The sequence below is a fragment of the Micromys minutus genome, assembly GCF_963924665.1.
Source record: "Micromys minutus genome assembly, chromosome: 2".
Classification (NCBI taxonomy): Eukaryota; Metazoa; Chordata; class Mammalia; order Rodentia; family Muridae; genus Micromys; species Micromys minutus.
The window spans coordinates 49807229-49824654 of record NC_137971.1 but is presented as its reverse complement, the minus strand read 5'-3'; the positions used below and the strand labels follow the sequence as shown (position 1 = coordinate 49824654).

Below are 17426 nucleotides of genomic sequence, written 5' to 3'. Positions count from 1 at the left end.
AGGGAATCTATAACCAGCTCTGGACTTCACAGGCAATGCATAAACATAGTGCACAGACATACACTCAAGCAACACATCTGTGATAGTAAAACAAAAATAAATCTAGGGGTTGAGGATTTAGCTCAGTGGTAGAGTGCTTGCTTAGCAAGTGCAAGGCCCTGGGTTCGGCCCTCAGCTCTGAAACAAACAAACAAACTGATAAATAAATAAATTAATAAATCTAAACTGGGTGTGGTAGTTCATGTCTTTAATTCCAGTACCCAGGAGGTAGAGGCAGAGAAGATTCTATGAGTATGAGTTTGTAGTTCGAGGTCAGCCTGGTAAACAAAATGAGTTCCAGGGCTATGTAGAGAGAAACCCTATCTTAAAACAAACAACGATAAAACCACCCATACTAAAAAAAAAGTAAAAAGAAGCGAGTCAGAGTGCTGAAGAGATGGCTCAGAGGTTAAACTCCCCTTTCAGAGGTCCTGAGTTCAATTCCCAGCAACCACATGGTGGCTCATAACAATTTATAATGGGATCTGGTGCCCTCTTCTGGCCATGTAGGCATACAGGCACACAAAACATTATATACATAAGGCTGGAAAGGTGGTTTAGATGCTAAAGGCTAGGCTCACACCAAAAAGACAGTTCACAGCACACTCCAGCTAACTTTGAGAACTTAGGTAGGGGCCAGAGAAATGGCTCTCCGCAGTTAAGAGCACGATTGATTGACTCTTCTAAAGGACAAAGCAACTGTATGGTGACTCGGCCATCTGTAACTCTAGTTCCAGGGGTACAAAACCCTCTTCTTGTCCCCATGGGAACCAGGCACTAAGTGGCTCACAGAAGACACAGAGGCAAAACACCACATACATAGAATAAAAATAGTCTAAAAACAAAATAGACCTGGAGAAGTGGCTTAGCAGTTAAGAGCACTGACTACTCTTCCAGAGGTCCTGAGTTCAATTCCCAGCACCTACATGATGGCTCAAAACCATCTATCTATAATAGTGTGTCTGAAGACAACTACAGTGTACTCATGTACATTAAACAAACAAACAAATAAAACAAATAGGTCTTTTTAAAAAATACAATGCCAGGCATGGTAGCTCATGTTTGTAATCTCAACACTAAGGAAGCAGAGGAAGGCATATTTCTGAATTCAAGACAAGCCTGGTTTATGTACCAAATTCTAGTACAACCAGAGCTACGTAGAGACACCCCCCTCACACATGAAATAAGCTGAACTCTGGCATGTCACGGTCACCCTGGTTTCTCCTATACAGAGTTACATAGAAACCACCCCCCAACACACACACACATACTAGGCTGAACTCTGGCATGTCATGGTCACCATGGTTTCTCCCATACAGAGTTACATAGAGACACCTCCACACACACACACACACACACACACACACACACACACACACACACAATAGGTTGAACCCTGGCATGTCACGGTCATCATAGTTTCTCCTATACAGAGTTACATAGAAACCACCCCCCCACACACACACATACTAGGCTGAACCCTGGCATGTCACCGTCACCATGGTTCCACTGATCCAGAGTTAGCTTAGTTCTACCCTAGGATCTTCACAGTCTATTAGTGTGACATCTGGAAATTTTTATCTCTTCTTCCAACAAGCCCCAGATGGTAATGTCTTAAGATACCAATAATTTCTATGGACATTGTTCCCACTGGAGACTTTTGACCTGATGTTACCATCTGACCTCCAGTCTCTTGCAAAAGCTACTCCCTTCCTCTTTCAAAGAAACTCTTAAGTCTTTTATGTCCTTGGCCCAAGACTTTGTATCAGATCAGCAACAATGACAAGACTGACCTGTATGTCTCTCCCCAGCTCCGAAATAGATCCTTGCTCCTAATTAATGTTTTGGTTTTATGGCCTGTTGTGGGAACGTGGGGACGGTCTAACACTTCTAATGCTGATAGCTACCGAGCAACTCAAACCTCACAGTGACAGCAGGGCTATTGTTACAGATGGGCATAATACAAGGCTGCTATTGTTTTGGAGCAGGACTATTATCTTGTCAGAAAGAACTACCATAAGCCCTAGCTGTGATTGCTCTGGGAGTCCATGACATTGAAACACTGCCCTCATGGAGACCTCTCCCAGTGCTGCCTCTTGGGATGCCTGTGTGCTATCTTCATCTTTACTATCTTACCTGCAGCAGCCGTACCACAATACATTCTAATAACTTCTCAACTTCTGCATTCTTAATCTTGGTGAATCTTCAATGCCACTGACCTTCCAAAGCTACCTCACATCGCCGTCTCCGGCGAGAAGAGGTGATTAGGCTAGGACTGGTGAGACAAGAGCAGCAGGAGTTTGGGGTTAACCTGAACTCCACAGTAAATTTTGGGCTAGCTTAGGCTACATAAGCAACCCCCCTCCCCCCTTTTTCTAAATCACAAAAGGAAGAGAGAAAGAAAGGAAGGAAGAAATTAAGAAAGAGAAGAAAAGACAAAATTTTCTAATCAAAGCTTATTTATTTACTTGTTTGTTTGTTTGTTGTTTTTCAAGACAGTGTTTCTCCCTGTAGCATTTGTAGGCCAAGCTGGCCTCGAATTCACAGATATCTGCCTGCCTTTGCCTTCCAAGTACTGGAATTAAAAAGGCTTTTGGCACAACCTCCTGGGGTCTTTCAGAATGTCAGTATACAAACCAAGAGAGAACTTTTGTTTTGTGATGCCAACTTTCAGGCATTTGCATTTTGAGCTGGGTTGTGATTTTTTTTTTTTGTTTCTTTGTTTTTGTTTGTTTTGTCTTTGAAGTCTGCATTTTTATTTGTTAATGAATGTACCTGTTTTTTGATTTTTTTTATATTCCCTAACTCTGGAGTTGTTGTTTTTTTATCCTCCTGCCCCTGTCCCTCATCCAGAGCTGAACTGTGATATCAAGAAAGGCATCTTGATGAACAAACAGAGCAGGACAGGCTCTCTGGCAGGTAGTCATTGTCTTCCTTTTCCTTAGAATAAGTAAAAAGGGAACCAAGCAAACTTTTGTTTTTTAACGTGTCTCCTGTGCTCTGGCAGTAGCATGAATTTCAGTTGGTTTTTGGTTTAAAAAATGCAACCTCAAAACCCCAAACCCCTTTATTTTCAGGGAAGATGAAACTGCAGTGACTCGAATTTAAGGATGTTGGCATTGCCTCAATCACACACCTTCTCGGACGATGAAATCCCCTGCATGCCTATAGAACAGTTATGTGCATATGTGCCTGTATATGCGACTGGCAGAACAGGGACATATACAGTACCACATGCAACAGTATAGTGAAGGTGGCCTCAAGACCTGAGGACGCTATCTTTCTTTTCCGTAGCTGGGGCCAGGCTGCCTTTCACAGTATAGCCCCACTGATAAACCCAGGTCTCTCTTCAAAACCAGCCATCCCACTCAGCGGCCCCAAAACAAGAAAGCTAGATGTAGCCTCCCTAGAGAGAAACAGCTCTTTTTTTTTTTTTTTTTTTTTTAAGTAAGTAAATCCATCACCTCTCTCTGTTCCAAGATGGCTGATGTTTCTACCACAGTGGTGTTTGCTTAGCTCACTTATGGTGCTGCTGCTGTTGGCTGTGGCAGGGTTTTCAGTGTGGCATTTTCTTCTTCTTTTTTAAAACATTTATTTATTTTATTTATACGAGTACACTGTAGCTGTCTTCAGACACACCAGAAGAGGGTATCGGATCTCATTACAGATAGATGGTTGTAAGCCACCATATGGTTGCTAGAATTTGAACTCAGGACCTTCAAAAGGGCAGTCAGTGCTTTTAACCACTGAGCCATCTCTTCAGCCCTTCAAACATTTAAAATTTTTTTTTCAAGGAAAACAAACCTTTTTTACTTAAAACTTTAGTGATATTAACATTTTCTCAAGGTGACCATCGAATGCAGGTTTTTTTTTGTTTTTTTGGTTTTTTTTTCTGTGTGTGTATATTGTCACCCCCCCCCCCAAAAAAAAGAAAGGAAAATAAATTTTATATTGCTTTAAATATATATTTATTTTATTTTCCTGTGTTTGTGTGTATGCTTGTGAGTTTCACACATACTATGTGTGTACAGGAATCCATGGAAGCCAGAACAGAGCATCAGATATACACACAGAAAAAAAACAAAACAAAACAAAACAAACAAACAAAAAAAAAACAAGCAGACAAAAAGGGAAGATACGAGCTCCAGCTGCCTCTGTAGTCCTGGGATTAAAGGCATACACCGCTACCACCACCACCGGGGGTGGGGGATAATATATATTGTATAATTTGTAAATTTTAAAAATGTATATTGATGGAAGGGTATCAGATCATCTTGAATTGGAGTTACAGAAAGTTGTGAGCTGCCATGTGGGTGCTGGAAATGAAACCTGGGTCTCTGCTGAGCCATCATTTCTCCAACCCATTATGTTTTTTACTTGTATGCATGAGAGTGGAGGTCGGGAGACAAATTGAGAGACTTGGTTCTTTCTTTCTGCCATGTGAGTGTCAGGGATCGAACTCAGGTTGTAGCCTTGGCAGCAAGTGCCTTTCCCTGCTGAGCCATCTTGTCAGCTATTTGATTGATCACACTGTAAACCCTGGCATTGTGCTATTTGCTGGAAAATGTTTTTAGTCATGGGATGGCTCAGCCCTATCACATGCCTTAAATCCAAGAGCTTTCTGCTTGAATATTGTAAGCAGGATTAAATAAAATTAACCAGAGGTCAAGGGATGGAGCAAGCAACCAGTTGACAGAAAGTGGACATAGTATTACTAAGAATTCAAAACAAAAACTTAGAGTAAGAGAGAGTGGGAGGGGGCGCTAGAGAGACACAGGAAGTAGAAGGAGGGACACTGAGTTTGAATGAGGTTTGGTATTGTCATTTCTATGGCTTATGTCTGAGTTTCTATTTGTAAACGTCCTCCCAATATCTGTAGGAAACATGAAAGCCAGGCAGCCCTTAATGTCTAAAGGCAAACTAAGAGAGATGCTCTGGCTTTATCTAACTGCTGACTGGTTATAATAAAGAGCTAACAGCTGATAGCTGGGGCAGGAAGTACAGTGGTAGAACTTTCAGACAAGCAGAGGCTGAAGATTCAAGGCAGACATGGAAAAGACAGGAAGGGAGGCCAGAGTGCAGTAGGAAGGTAAAGAGCTAGCCATGTAGCAGGGACACCGCCAGGGAAGTCAAGTTTAGATAAACCCTACGAAAGTATGACCCAGCAAAGGCCAACAGGCTCCAACTATATAAAAGTCTCCATGTCTTATTTACATTGTACGGAGGTCACCAACAGCCCCACCATGTGTCCTGTTGTCTTTCTTCTAGCAGAGTGAAGAGCATCAGCTTTAAAGATACGCAGAGCAGGTTCTGGAGAGATGGCTCAGCAGCTAAAAATATGTGCTGCTCTCGAAGAGCACCTGCCTTCAATTGTCAGCACCCACAGGGTGGTTCATAGCCACCTGAAACTTCAGTTCTGTTGGAGCCGATGCCTTCTTCTGACCTCTGAGAGCACCAATCGTGCCCATTGTGCACATACATACATGCAGGCAAAACACTCACATAAAGTAAAAATAAATACATTTAATTTAAAAAGACCACGTTACACTGAAAAAATAAAAGATGGGCAGATTAGGCCCTGTAGTAGACAGGATTCTTCAGAGGAGCTGAAATGTATGTATGTATCCTGACTTTATATATAAAATATATACATATATATATATATACACACACTCAGACACACACACACACACACACACACACACACCTATTAGATTGGCTTAATTGATGCAGTCCAGGAAATTTATCAACAGGAATCAGTAGTTGCTCAGCCCATAAAGCTGGATGTCACGACAATTTCAATCCTGCACTTTAGGCCTGGAAGACTCCTGGAGAGAGCCTAGTCTTCAGTTTACATTGGAATCCTGGGCAGCTGGAGATCCTACACAAAATTCCCACCATTCCCACAAAGGGCAGCTGTGAATGGCTGTAGGTAAAGGCATCTTAAGCTAAGCCTGAAGACCTAAATCCAATCGCTGGAACCCATATGGTGGATGGAGAGAACTGATTTCTGTTTCACCTGACCTCCACTGGTATAGCCATACATACATTAATGCAAAACACTCATGATAAATCTAAAAAAAAAAAAAGTTTAAAGCACCTGTCAATCAATAAATATAATTTAAAAGTGAAACTGTAAGACTTGAATGGAGCCTTAACTACCTGGAGACTCCCTTGAATGAGAGAGATCAGAGATTGATGCAAACACAAGAGGTTTATTTTCCTAGTGAGCTGGGGTCAACTCTCAACCAGCTCCTTGTGGGAGTGACTGGTAGACAACCCTGAATGACTATAACAAGCAGCTTTTATACGTTTTAGGGGTACAGGTTACATCAGCAAGGTTACAGTTTAAACTGATTGAAGCATATTGACTTTTGAATCTATTGGCTAGCATTCAAACTCTACCTGGGACCAGAGGGTTCAGGTGACTATCAGTACATTCTGCATTTTTTCAAGAATGTTCCTGCTCCTCCCAAGAACAGGTGGAGAATGCAACTTGGGCTAAACTTGACCGGAGGCAGGAAGCTGATACTTGGTCTAGTCTTGACCTGAGGTGGTGGGTGTAAGGCTGGAGAAAGCTCCCAGGTTCCTTCAAAACCAAGTCTATACCTTTAAATCTTATTGATTGGGAGGCAGATAGGCACATATACAGGTTGCAGACCAGCCTGATCTATGTAGTAAGTTCCAGACCAAATAGGGCTACATATGAGCATGTGAGATCCAGTGACTAGAAAAAAAAGCCTCAGGTGGTGGTGGTGGCTCACCCCTTTAATCCAAACGCTCAGAAGGCAGAGACAGGTGGATCTCTGTGAATTCAAGGCCAGTCAGGGCTACACAGAAAAACCCTGCCTTGAGAAAAGAGAGATACATAAGCAAGCAAAGCTTGGTAGTCTAAAGAAATGAGAAATGTGGCTGAAGAGATGGCTCAGTGGTTAAGAGCACTGACTGATCTTCCAGAGGTCCTGAGTTCAAATCCCAGCAACCACAGGATGGCTCACAACCATCTGTGGTGAGTTCTGATGCCCTCTTCTGGCTATCTGAAGACAGCTACCGTGTTCAGTGTACTTATATAATAAACAAACAAACAAACAAACAAATAAATAAATAAATAAGTGAAGCTACCGAAGGTGAGGGAAGGGAAAAGGCAGGACAGTTCAGGCAGAGTGCTGGTACTGCAAGCCTAAAGAGATAGGGCCTGTTTTATGTCAAGTCACATGCAGGTTATCCTAGAGTGACTGGACAGGAAATTTGCATAGCAACACTATCACCACTTTATAGATCCTACTGTTGGAAAAAAAAAAAAAGGGATAGATTAAGATCCCTTTGGCGATAGGATGGAGGGTGGCTAGATCCCTTCCAATAGTGTGAGTAGGTCCAAGAGTATGAATTATCTATGACTAACAAATACTGCCAGGCTAATTTACCACTGAGCTATATGCCCAGATTTCAAGTTATTTTGGAAGAGGAGATGGATTGGAGACAAGTTCTGATTATGTGACTCTTACTGTCCTAGAACTCCCTCTGCAGACCATGCTGGCCTTGAACTTACAGAGTTCTCACAGGAGACTTAACTGCCTTAGACTCCCAAGTGCTGGGATCAAAAGGTATGTGCCACCTCATCCAGCCTTATTTCTCCTTTTAATTATGATCATATTTATTGATGTATTATGGAACTGGAGCCTGTATGTCATCCTTGTTGGTAAAGGTCAGGAGATAAAAATACTTCTTAGAGAAGTAGGTTCTGGGCTAGAGAGATGGCTCAGTGGTTAAGAACACTGGCTGCTCTTCCAGAGGTCCTGAGTTCAATTCCCAGCAACTACATGGTGGTTCACAACCATCTGTAATGAGATCTGATGCCCTTTTCTGGTGTGTCTGAAGATAGCTACAGTGTACATGTGCATTAAATAAACAGATCTTAAAAGAGAGGGAGAGAAAGAAGAGAGAGAGAAGTAGGCTCTCACCTTCCACGTGAGTTGTAGAAACCCAACTTAGGTGTCGGGAGGCAAACTCTAGTACCAACTGAACCATCTCACAGGCCTAAGATTTTGGTTTTTGAGGTCTCATAGAGATCAGGGTATCCTGAAATCAATCTTTAATTTAAGATAGCTGGGCAAGGTGTCCCATGCCTTTGATCCCAGTACTCTGAACAACAAAGGCAGAGGTAGACTGATGTTTGTGTTTGAGATCAGTTTCAAAGCCTGGTCCACTGAGAAAGTTCCAGAACAGCCAAGGCTTCATAATGAAATCCTATCTCAAAAAACAAAGCGATAACGATGATAATGAACAGACTCCAGCATGCTGGGCCAAAACACCACTAGACCCTAATAAATAACTTACTAACAACATGCAGAGTAGTTATTCTCCCAAACTCTTCTTTTAAAATTACATACATCACCACTGGGTGTGGTGGTACTTTAGTCCTAGCACTTGGAAGGCAGAGGCAGGCAAATCTTTGTGAGTTTGGGGACAGCCTGGTCTCGGTATGGTACAGGACAGCCAGAGCTGCATAGTGAGACCCTATCTCAAAAAGACAGGATAGTAAGAAAGAAAACGGAAAATTTTTAAAATGCCGGGAGGTGGTGGTGACACACTCCTGATCTGCACTCGGGAGGCAGAGGCAGGTAGACCTCTTTGGATTACAGGCCCGTCTGATCTACAGAGTGAGTTCAGAGGACAAGTAACAGGAATCCTTTTTCCTCTGCTCTCAACCTCGTGTGTCTTAGGAATCGAGCGTACATAATTAGGCTCAGCGGCAGGCGCTTTTACCCGCTGATTTATCGCATCCGCACTCTTTAATTTCTAAAACCCTGCAAGCCGGCTCAAGCCGGTCTGGAGAAGCTTATTCATAGTGGGTGGGTCAGTCTCCTTCCGGTCAGTTTCGGTCCACAGATGTCCCCGTCCACCAGACAGAATATTTCTGGCTCTCCTCGGCACCCGTCCACCCTGTCTCCACGTGACACAAACAGACAGGGCACTTCCGCTTCCCCTGCGCTCTTCTCATTCAGTGTCTACTTCCCCGTCCCCGGGTCCCCCGCCCGGTGAGTTAGCGAGCGCCGGGAGGGCGGCGTCGCGGGCGGAGTCGCCCCGGGCTGACCCTTGCCGTTTTTCTTCTTGTCACCGCAGGTCCCCGCGGAAGCGGAGGCGGGCGCCATGGCGGAGCTGACGGCTCTGGAGAGCCTCATCGAGATGGGCTTTCCCAGGGGACGCGCGTAAGGGAACCTCCCCCTAGCCTGTGGTGGGAGGCCGCGGGCCTGCCCGGCCTGACTGTCACCATGGCTGGTGGGCGCTATTCACGGTGTTTCTGCCCCCAGGGAGAAGGCTCTGGCCCTCACAGGGAACCAGGGCATCGAGGCTGCGATGGACTGGTGAGCGTCCGGCATGGGTGGCGGAAGTTTGGGGGCCGCTGGCTGGAAAAGGCGGCCGCAAGGCTAATCTCCTGCCAACTTTCTCTGCTCAGGCTTATGGAGCATGAAGACGACCCCGATGTGGACGAGCCTCTAGAGACTCCCCTCAGCCATATCCTGGGACGAGAACCCACGCCCTCAGAGCAAGTTAGCCCTGAAGGTCCTGACTGGGAGACATCTTGTGATTCTAGATATCTTGTGAGGGCCTGAGAAAACCAGAATGATTTTATTATAAATAATAATACTGGTTGCTTGTTTGTAGGATCTGGGTCTGCTGCTGGAGAAAGCAGACCCATTTTGAGTGAAGAGGAGAGACAAGAACAGACTAAGAGGTAACTCGCAAGTTCATTTTGTGTGCGTGTTTTGTTTGGAGTCGGCCTAACTCTTGCCTAGGCTGAACTCCGGATACTCCAGCCTATGCCTCCAGAGTACTGGGATTACAGATCTTCACCACTATTCTCTACATTATGTTTTGAGACAGGGTCTATCTAGCTGTGTTCAGGCCTGGAACCCAGTATGTGGCCTAGGCTAAATCAAAGCCACGTTTTTCTGGGTGTTGGGATTACAGGCCTGGGCCACCATCGCTAGCCCATTCACTCACTTTCCCAAGGGTCATGGGTTATCTTCCTCCCTCTCAAATACAAACACAAATCTGATGCTAGAACCTGGCCTTTCCTGTTTATGGGTGTATTGGGGGGAACATGTAGCTTAAGACTGGTCTCAAACTCCTGTGTGACTGCAGATTCCCCCTGAGAACCCAACTCTCTTGCCTCCACTTTGCAAGTGCGGGGATTATAGGTATGCACCAGTATGTCTGGCTCTCATCTGCCCTTTAAAAAAAACACACAAAACAAACAAACAGAACCCATTACAATTCCTGTGCATGATGTATGCTGTTTGTGCTCTACCACTGAGCTACACTTTTCCTTTTTGGTTTTGGTTTTTTTCAAGCCAGAGTCTCTCTCTCTCTCCCTGGCTGTCCTGGAACTAACTGGCTCTGTAGACCATGCTGGCCCCAAACTCAAGAGATCCACCTGCCTTTGCCTCCTGAGCACTGTTATTAAAGGCATGCACTGCGACCACCTAGCTTGTCCTTTTTATGTTACTGTTTTGTTTTCTTTCATCTGTCTTGGAACACATATGCCCTTATTTTGTTAATTTCTCTGTTTAAGCTCACCTTTCCACTCCATGTCCAGCGTAAGCTCTTTCTTCTCTGCAAAACAGAATGTTGGAACTTGTGGCACAGAAGCAGCGGGAACGTGAAGAAAGAGAGGAGCGTGAAGCTTTAGAACGAGAAAAGCAGCGGAGGAGACAAGGGCAAGAGCTGTCAGCTGCGCGGCAGAAACTACAGGAAGATGAGATGCGCCGGGCTGCTGAGGAGCGCAGGAGGGAAAAGGCTGAAGAGTTAGCTGCCAGGTCTCAGTACTCATTGCTCACTGACTGAGAAAGAAATGAAGACTTACCTTGTCCATGTTTGACCTGTTTTCCTCCTGTCTCTATTCTAGACAAAGGGTTCGAGAAAAAATTGAAAGAGACAAAGCAGAGAGAGCTAAGAAGGTGGGTGACCAGGAAGTCTGGGTATAATGGAGTAGGAGGGTTAAGTTTTTTTCCAGTCTCAAGAAAAAGCATGTGCTTAGCATAATTTTTTTTTTTTTTTAAACAAGAGCACAAATCTACTTTCATTTATTTACTCTTCATTAATTTAAATCCGGGATGGGTACAGCATCACACGGATTCTGTGTCCAATGGCCTTTGCAGGAAGGTTGCTTTGGAATTTGGCGCGAACCATACCACTGTTTCCATGGGCCTGAGTTACTTTTCCCCAGATCACACTGGTTTTGTTTGGTTTGCCTCCCAGAGTCACTGTATTGTGTTTTGCTTTGTACACATAAGCACATCTCTTGCCTCCATAGAACTCGGTTTCATCTCGGGCATAAACGCCTTCAATTTTAAGAAGAGCCGTGTGCTCTCTTTGGTTCCAGTAGCCAGTCAAAATGGCCTTGCACCACAGCCTACAAGACATATTTGTGTTTTTTAGAAATCCTGTTCCCAGCAGGCCTCCAGGCGCCAAGATGGCAGAAAGAGCCTTTTTTTTTTTTTTTGGAGGTGGGGGCATAGTTTTACTCTGTGGCCTAAACTAGTCTCAGACCCATGGCATTCTTGTGCCTCAGCCTTTCCAGTACTCTAACTAAAAGCTGTGAGCCACCAAACCTGCTTGTGGAGTTTTTTTGTTTGTTTGGTGCTAGAGGTTGAACCTTTATACATGCTAGACTAGTGGGCTACCCCTGAGATAGTATATTTCATTTTGTCTTTCAGTATGGCGGTAGTGTGGGTTCTCGGTCATCCCCACCAGCAACAGATCCAGGTCCTGTTCCTTCTTCTCCCAGCCAGGAACCCCCCACTAAGCGGGAGTATGACCAGTGTCGTATACAGGTACTGTTTTCAAGTGACCATCTTGCTTCTGGAACCTAGTGTTTGCTTATAAATTACCAAGCCCAGAGCCGTTGACGCTTAAGTCCCCTTTGCCAAATCTCTCCCTTCTTTGTTCGTGACTTTTGAAATCCTATCTTCTCTACTCTGGAGAGATCAAATTTCACCTGCCTGTCTTATTTAAAGTCACTCTTACTAAGCAGTTTTAGATTCATTACACAGCTGTTTTCATAATATGGTACTTCTGTCTTGTCTTGTAAGGTAACTGGAGATCTTTTATCATTGCCCACTGAAGTAGAGCATGAGTGAGTGCTTACTCATCATCCTTTACATAGTATTTGTCCTGGTTCAGATGCTCAAGGAAAGCAGGGCCAGCTGTAGGACCTCCTTCCCTTTCTTAGGTACTTGAGACAGGGTCTCGCTTTGTAGACTAGACTGTTCTTGAACTTTGAGCTACCCTTCCTCTGCCTGAGTGCTAGGATTACAGGCATGTGCCGCCACTCCACACATTTTTATTCTTGGGGCCAGGTCCTGCTGTAAAGCCTTAATGGCCTGGAATTCACTATGAAGATAAAGTTGACCTCTAACTTCTGGTGGGGATCCTTCTTCCCATTTCTTCTGTGTGCTGTGATTATAGGCACTGCCATTACCTGGCCTCACCCTGCTTATTCCTGTTTTAAGACACGGTCTTGTGTACCTGATGCCCACCTTGAATTTGTTCTTCCAGCTCTGTAGCTCTGTACCATAACCCTGAGTGTTGAGATCAGCGTGAGCCACCCCATGCCTAGTCCTCAATCAGTTTCAGTGCTCACAATACTGCATCTCTCTCTTGCCTTCTAGGTTAGGCTGCCTGATGGAACTTCACTGACCCAAACTTTCCGGGCCCGGGAACAGCTGGCAGCTGTGAGGCTCTATGTGGAGCTTCACCGTGGGGAGGAACCTGGACAGGACCAGGACCCTGTGCAGTTGCTCAGTGGCTTCCCCAGACGGGCTTTTTCGGAGGCTGACATGGAACGGCCTCTGCAGGAACTGGGTATGTACTGTGAGACCCAAGTCAGGGCTTAAAGAAATGAGGGGCAGTTGGGATAGAAGGGGCTTAAAGGATATAGTATGTGTCCAGAAAATTGAAAGCCCAAAACCTAAGTATCCTTGTAACTCAAACGTTTTCTTCCATCTTTAGGACTCGTGCCTTCTGCTGTACTCATTGTGGCCAAGAAGTGTCCCAGCTGAGGGTCCTCCATCCCACCATCTCTTTCTGACCTCTTCATCTTTGATAAAGCACTGACATTTCCTTCCTAATAAATAGACCCTTTGAGTTCTGTATATGCCTGGCTCTCTCCTGAGTCACTGAGAAGGGCAACATGAGAACATAAAGGGAGGGAAGTTAAAGTAGAACCTTTCTCATCTTCAGTTTACAGTAGATTTTTCTAGGATTGATTACCTGCTTGGTAGTGGGGGGGGCGGTTATTTACATGGCACCTTTTATTCATAAGCATGAAATAGTATCTGAGGGTTTTTTATTTGTTTTGAGACAGACTATGTAACCCTATCCTGGAACTATGTAGACCAGGCTGACCCTCAAACTCAGATCTAGTACTCATATTAGGCAACTTGTAGTTCCAGGGAGTCTGATGCCCTATTTTGCCTTCTGGGTACTAGGTATGCACATGGTACACATGAATACATACAAGCACTCGTGTTAAAAAATATTAAGTGTTTTGAGGAGCTGGAGAGATTGGCTCACTGCTTAAGAGCTCTAATGTTCATGTAGAGAACCCGAGGTATCTGTGCTCACATGATGGCTCATAACCATTTGTAACTCCAATTACAAAAGCTAAAACCTTCATGGGCACATGGTACACATACATACATGCAGGCTGTATGTTGTAGTCCTATCTGTGCTAGATCTCAGATCTACCTGCCTTCTGAAAGCTGAGATTGAAGGTGTGTGGCTCAAGACCTTATCTGCCAGATTTATGGAGCTTTTTCAACTGCCCTAGAGTCTTGTCAAGTCTCTGCTGAGTTGTCCTTATTCCTGGGTGCAGAGAAGAGGCCACACATCAGCCATTAATATCACCTGTGTAAAGAAAGTAAATGCTGTGGTGGTGCATGCCTTTAATCCTAGCAGAGGCAGGCCAGCCAAGGTTACACCTTGCCTTAAACACATGGTAAATATGAGCTGACACCAGCAACTGGAACAAACTCCAGTGCTCACTTCTGGATTTGCATCTCAGAAACTTTAAGATAAGTTCAAGAATAGATAAATGAAGCTAAGAGGAATAGCACAAGTCTAATCCTGGCATTTGAGAAGCTGAGATGGGATGACTACTTTTAAAATCAGCCTGGGCTACACATACAAAAAGAACCTATGGGTTGATGTTAAGGCAATACATGATTGGAGAGTGGAGAGGTAGGTGGGGAAAAAAGGCTGGAGGAGTGGAAGAGGAGACGGGGAGTCCTAAGGGAAGATGTAAGCCAATGTGTATGTATGTTTCTCTTGGAGCATCTCTAGCTTGATGAGGTTGTCATGATTGTTTCTAAGGGTTTCTATGGGTCTAATTTATTTTTTTCTGTATGGGCAGTTTGTCCGCTGGTTGTAAACTTATTGTGTAGAGGATTTGTGGATTAAGAATTTAATATATAAGCCTGTTTGATAACTGAATGGATGTGGAGTCACATTTGAACATGCCGGGGTGGTTGTATACACCCAGGACAGAATCAGCAGGAGCCGTGGAGTGAACCACTAGAGCCAGATAAAAGGTAACCACTTTTTAATATTTACTGCAACAAGAACCTTCAATAAAAAATGTTTTAAACATACAAAGATCCATATACACACATATATGTATATGGGCTAGAGGTGGAGCTCAGTGATGGGTAATGGTAATGTTTATTAGCATGCCCAAGATTCTGAGGCCTAATCCTCAGTAACAAACCAAAAAAAGATTTGTGACCTTAATTTTTTTTAAGGTTTATTTATTCTTATATATGTGAGTACACTGTAGCTGTCTTCAGACACACCAGAAGAGGGCATCAGATCTCATTACAGATGGTTATGAGCCACCATGTGGTTGTTGGGATTTGATCTCAGGACCTCTGGAAAGTAGTCAGTGCTCTTAACCCCTGAGCCATCTTTCCAGCCCCCAGACTTGCTTAATTTCTGTAGTTTCAACTGCTATGACCTTTTTCTTTTGGTTTGGCTTTTGTGTGTCACCAGGCATAGTTCCTGCTCCCAGTGACATATCCAAAAAAATAGTGTAATGATTCAGACACAGAAAGCATAATACTATAATGAAAGCCTGAGGGGTAAGGACCGACTCTATTCATATATGTATGGCTATACCAGTGGAGGTCAGGTGAAACTGAAGTCAGTTCTCTCCATCCACCATACGGGTTCCAGGGATCAGATTTAGGTCTTCAGGCTTAGCTTAAGATGCCTTTACCACAGCCATTCACAGCTACCCTTTGTGGGAATGGTGGGAATTTTGTGGTAGTATCCTAACTCTGGTCCCAGACAGCCTGAAACATACTTCATAGCTTTGAACATGTTAACATTCTGACTTGACTCCCAAGTGCTGAGACTGAGAGGCAGAAGCCACCAAGTATCGCTGCATTTTTTTTCAGTCCTTTTTTTTTTTTTAAACCCATTTCAAGATAGTTATAACCTTTCTTTTTGTTCTTCTGAACAAGGTATCACTGTGAACCCTCCGCAGTCCTGGAACTCCCTAAGTACACCAGGCTGGCCTTGAACTCTTATCTTCCTACCTTTGCCTCCAGGTTGCAGGGACTAAAGATAAGTACCTACGCCCCCGGCTAGTTATGACCTTCAGTGGACTGAGACCTTTGTTATGTTTGAGAGCAGGTTTCTCTCGTCCGGCAGGTCTGGAATATACTGTGCAGACCCAGCTGGCTTCACAGATAGCTGCCTGCTTGCATCTGTCAAGTGCTGGGGCTAAAGATGTGCTACATCCATACTCAGCTCCAAGAGGTTGTGTATCGTGTTTTCTTTTTCTTTAGAGGTAGTCTCATTGTGTCCTGAACTTGCTATCTATTTCCCCTTATTGTTTTGAGATAGGGTTTCTCTGTATTATCCTTGGCTGTCCTGGAACTCTGCTCTATAGAACAGGCTGGCCTTGAACTCAGAGATCCACCTGCCTTTGTCTCTACCTCAGAGTAGTGGGATTAAAAGCTAGAATTAAAGGAGTGTGCCACCACCACCAAGCTAAAATTACTATCTTCTTACTTCACCTTCCTGAGTACTGGAATTATAGGTGTGTATTATGCTATGTTTGAACTAACAATCTGGACTGACAAGCAGTTCTAGTAATAGTAAGGTTCTCTTAAGAGTCTTGGACCAAAGTAAATAATTAGAGGAGGCATTGGAATATTCAAGAGACCCTTCTCCAACTTTGCTTAAAGGACAGAAGTTCTGTTGGTATTCACTGCAAACCTGATATTCAAGGACTACTCTAATCTGAAGACTGGCTTGGAGCTGGGCTTGGGAATCTCACTCCTTTATCTATAGCACTTGGGAGTGTAGGAAGGATCAATATTTTAAGATCAATCCTGAGGACACATCCGATTCCAGACTAGCCTCGGCTATATCAGATGCTCTTAAAGAAAAGGTTGTGTAGGTAAGATGGCTCAGTGAATGAAAGCACTTGGCCTACAAAGCGGATAGTGTATAAGTAGAGACAGTCTTCCTAAAGTGTTCTGTGACTTCCGACTTTTATTTTTCATTCACACAACACACACAGACACACAAAAATAAACTTTGCAGAAGCAAATTCAGATCACGTGACCCGTTTTGAATAGTCAGAAAAGGTATTAGATTTAACTCTCCAAGTGAAGGGTGGCATACAGCTCGCTTGGTCTTCGGCTCCCACTGCACCAACCCTCACAGCTCTCTAAGCATTAGATGTACAGCTGCAAAATCCACTTAATGGATGAACTGCATTTATTAATTCCTTTGGTTCCACACATCCGACCCTGTCACGCGATGTGCTCATTAAACGCGTTACCCCAACGGCAGCTCTCTGTGCCTTGGAGAGTCCTGAATCCCGACTCCACGTCTGGAGCACCAAGAAAGTCGCCTTACAGATTCCCGCGACCATGGGCAAGCTCTGGTGTCATGCTGACCTGCCGTCGCCGCTAACAGTCCAGTTCCTCCTCCAGGCCACGTTCTCCTTCGTGGCTGCAGCGTCCTTCAGAGTAGCCATCACCAGTTCCTGGGTCCTGACGGCTTCGTCCCGGTGCCGCGAGTCCCTTTCCGGCATCTCCTGTGGACAAGAAGTATGTTTGCATCCCGGGCCAAAAGACAGGGTCTCTCCCCAGGCACACCCACCTTGGAGGGCCCTGTTGTTTCTACCTGCAGCATTGACTGCTTCTGCAGTTCTCCTGGGGTCACAAGAGCAAACAGAACAGAACCAACGCCAGCTCCCGCGCCTAGCACTGCAACTACTACCAGGGATTTACGAACCAACTCCATGGCGAACTACACTACAAACGAGGCACCGTCCGCATCCTCCGGCAGCCTAGAAGGGAGCCATGACA

At 44.5% G+C, this 17426-nt stretch overlaps 3 protein-coding genes across 3 annotated transcripts; 1 reads left to right on the top strand and 2 right to left on the bottom strand.

Moving 5' to 3' along the window:
* Positions 1 to 9011: 9011 nt before the first annotated feature.
* Positions 9012 to 13196, top strand: UBXN1 (UBX domain protein 1). The gene is made up of 10 exons (XM_080911388.1): positions 9012 to 9077; positions 9163 to 9248; positions 9351 to 9404; positions 9497 to 9603; positions 9706 to 9775; positions 10668 to 10859; positions 10949 to 11000; positions 11760 to 11876; positions 12714 to 12906; positions 13054 to 13196. Exons 2-10 carry the CDS (start codon positions 9190 to 9192, stop codon positions 13101 to 13103), a joined length of 894 nt encoding a protein of 297 aa, XP_080767514.1. The 5' UTR covers positions 9012 to 9077; positions 9163 to 9189; the 3' UTR covers positions 13104 to 13196.
* LOC308416512 (large ribosomal subunit protein eL33-like) lies at positions 11146 to 11466 on the bottom strand (the record flags this gene model as incomplete). The annotated part of the gene is made up of 1 exon (XM_080911530.1): positions 11146 to 11466. One exon carries the CDS (start codon positions 11464 to 11466, stop codon positions 11146 to 11148), a length of 321 nt encoding a protein of 106 aa, XP_080767656.1.
* A 2911-nt stretch (positions 13197 to 16107) lies between the features above and the next one.
* UQCC3 (ubiquinol-cytochrome c reductase complex assembly factor 3) lies at positions 16108 to 17426 on the bottom strand. Its single transcript, XM_080911724.1, has 2 exons — positions 17242 to 17426; positions 16108 to 17152 (listed from the first exon to the last, which is right to left on the bottom strand). The coding sequence occupies exons 1-2, from the start codon at positions 17359 to 17361 to the stop codon at positions 17003 to 17005; spliced, it is 270 nt and encodes an 89-aa protein (XP_080767850.1). The 5' UTR covers positions 17362 to 17426; the 3' UTR covers positions 16108 to 17002.

Excerpts from the sequence above, each read along its gene's own strand:
- UBXN1 (XM_080911388.1), top strand. The coding sequence starts at position 9,190 with ATGGCGGAGCTGACGGCTCTGGAGAGCCTCATCGAGATGGGCTTTCCC. Across the intron at positions 9,249-9,350 it reads GGCTTTCCCAGGGGACGCGC|GGAGAAGGCTCTGGCCCTCA; the intron begins GTAAGGGAACCT and ends TTCTGCCCCCAG. Across the intron at positions 12,907-13,053 it reads ACGGCCTCTGCAGGAACTGG|GACTCGTGCCTTCTGCTGTA; the intron begins GTATGTACTGTG and ends TTCCATCTTTAG.
- UQCC3 (XM_080911724.1), bottom strand. The coding sequence starts at position 17,361 with ATGGAGTTGGTTCGTAAATCCCTGGTAGTAGTTGCAGTGCTAGGCGCG. Across the intron at positions 17,153-17,241 it reads AGAAGCAGTCAATGCTGCAG|GAGATGCCGGAAAGGGACTC; the intron begins GTAGAAACAACA and ends TCTTGTCCACAG.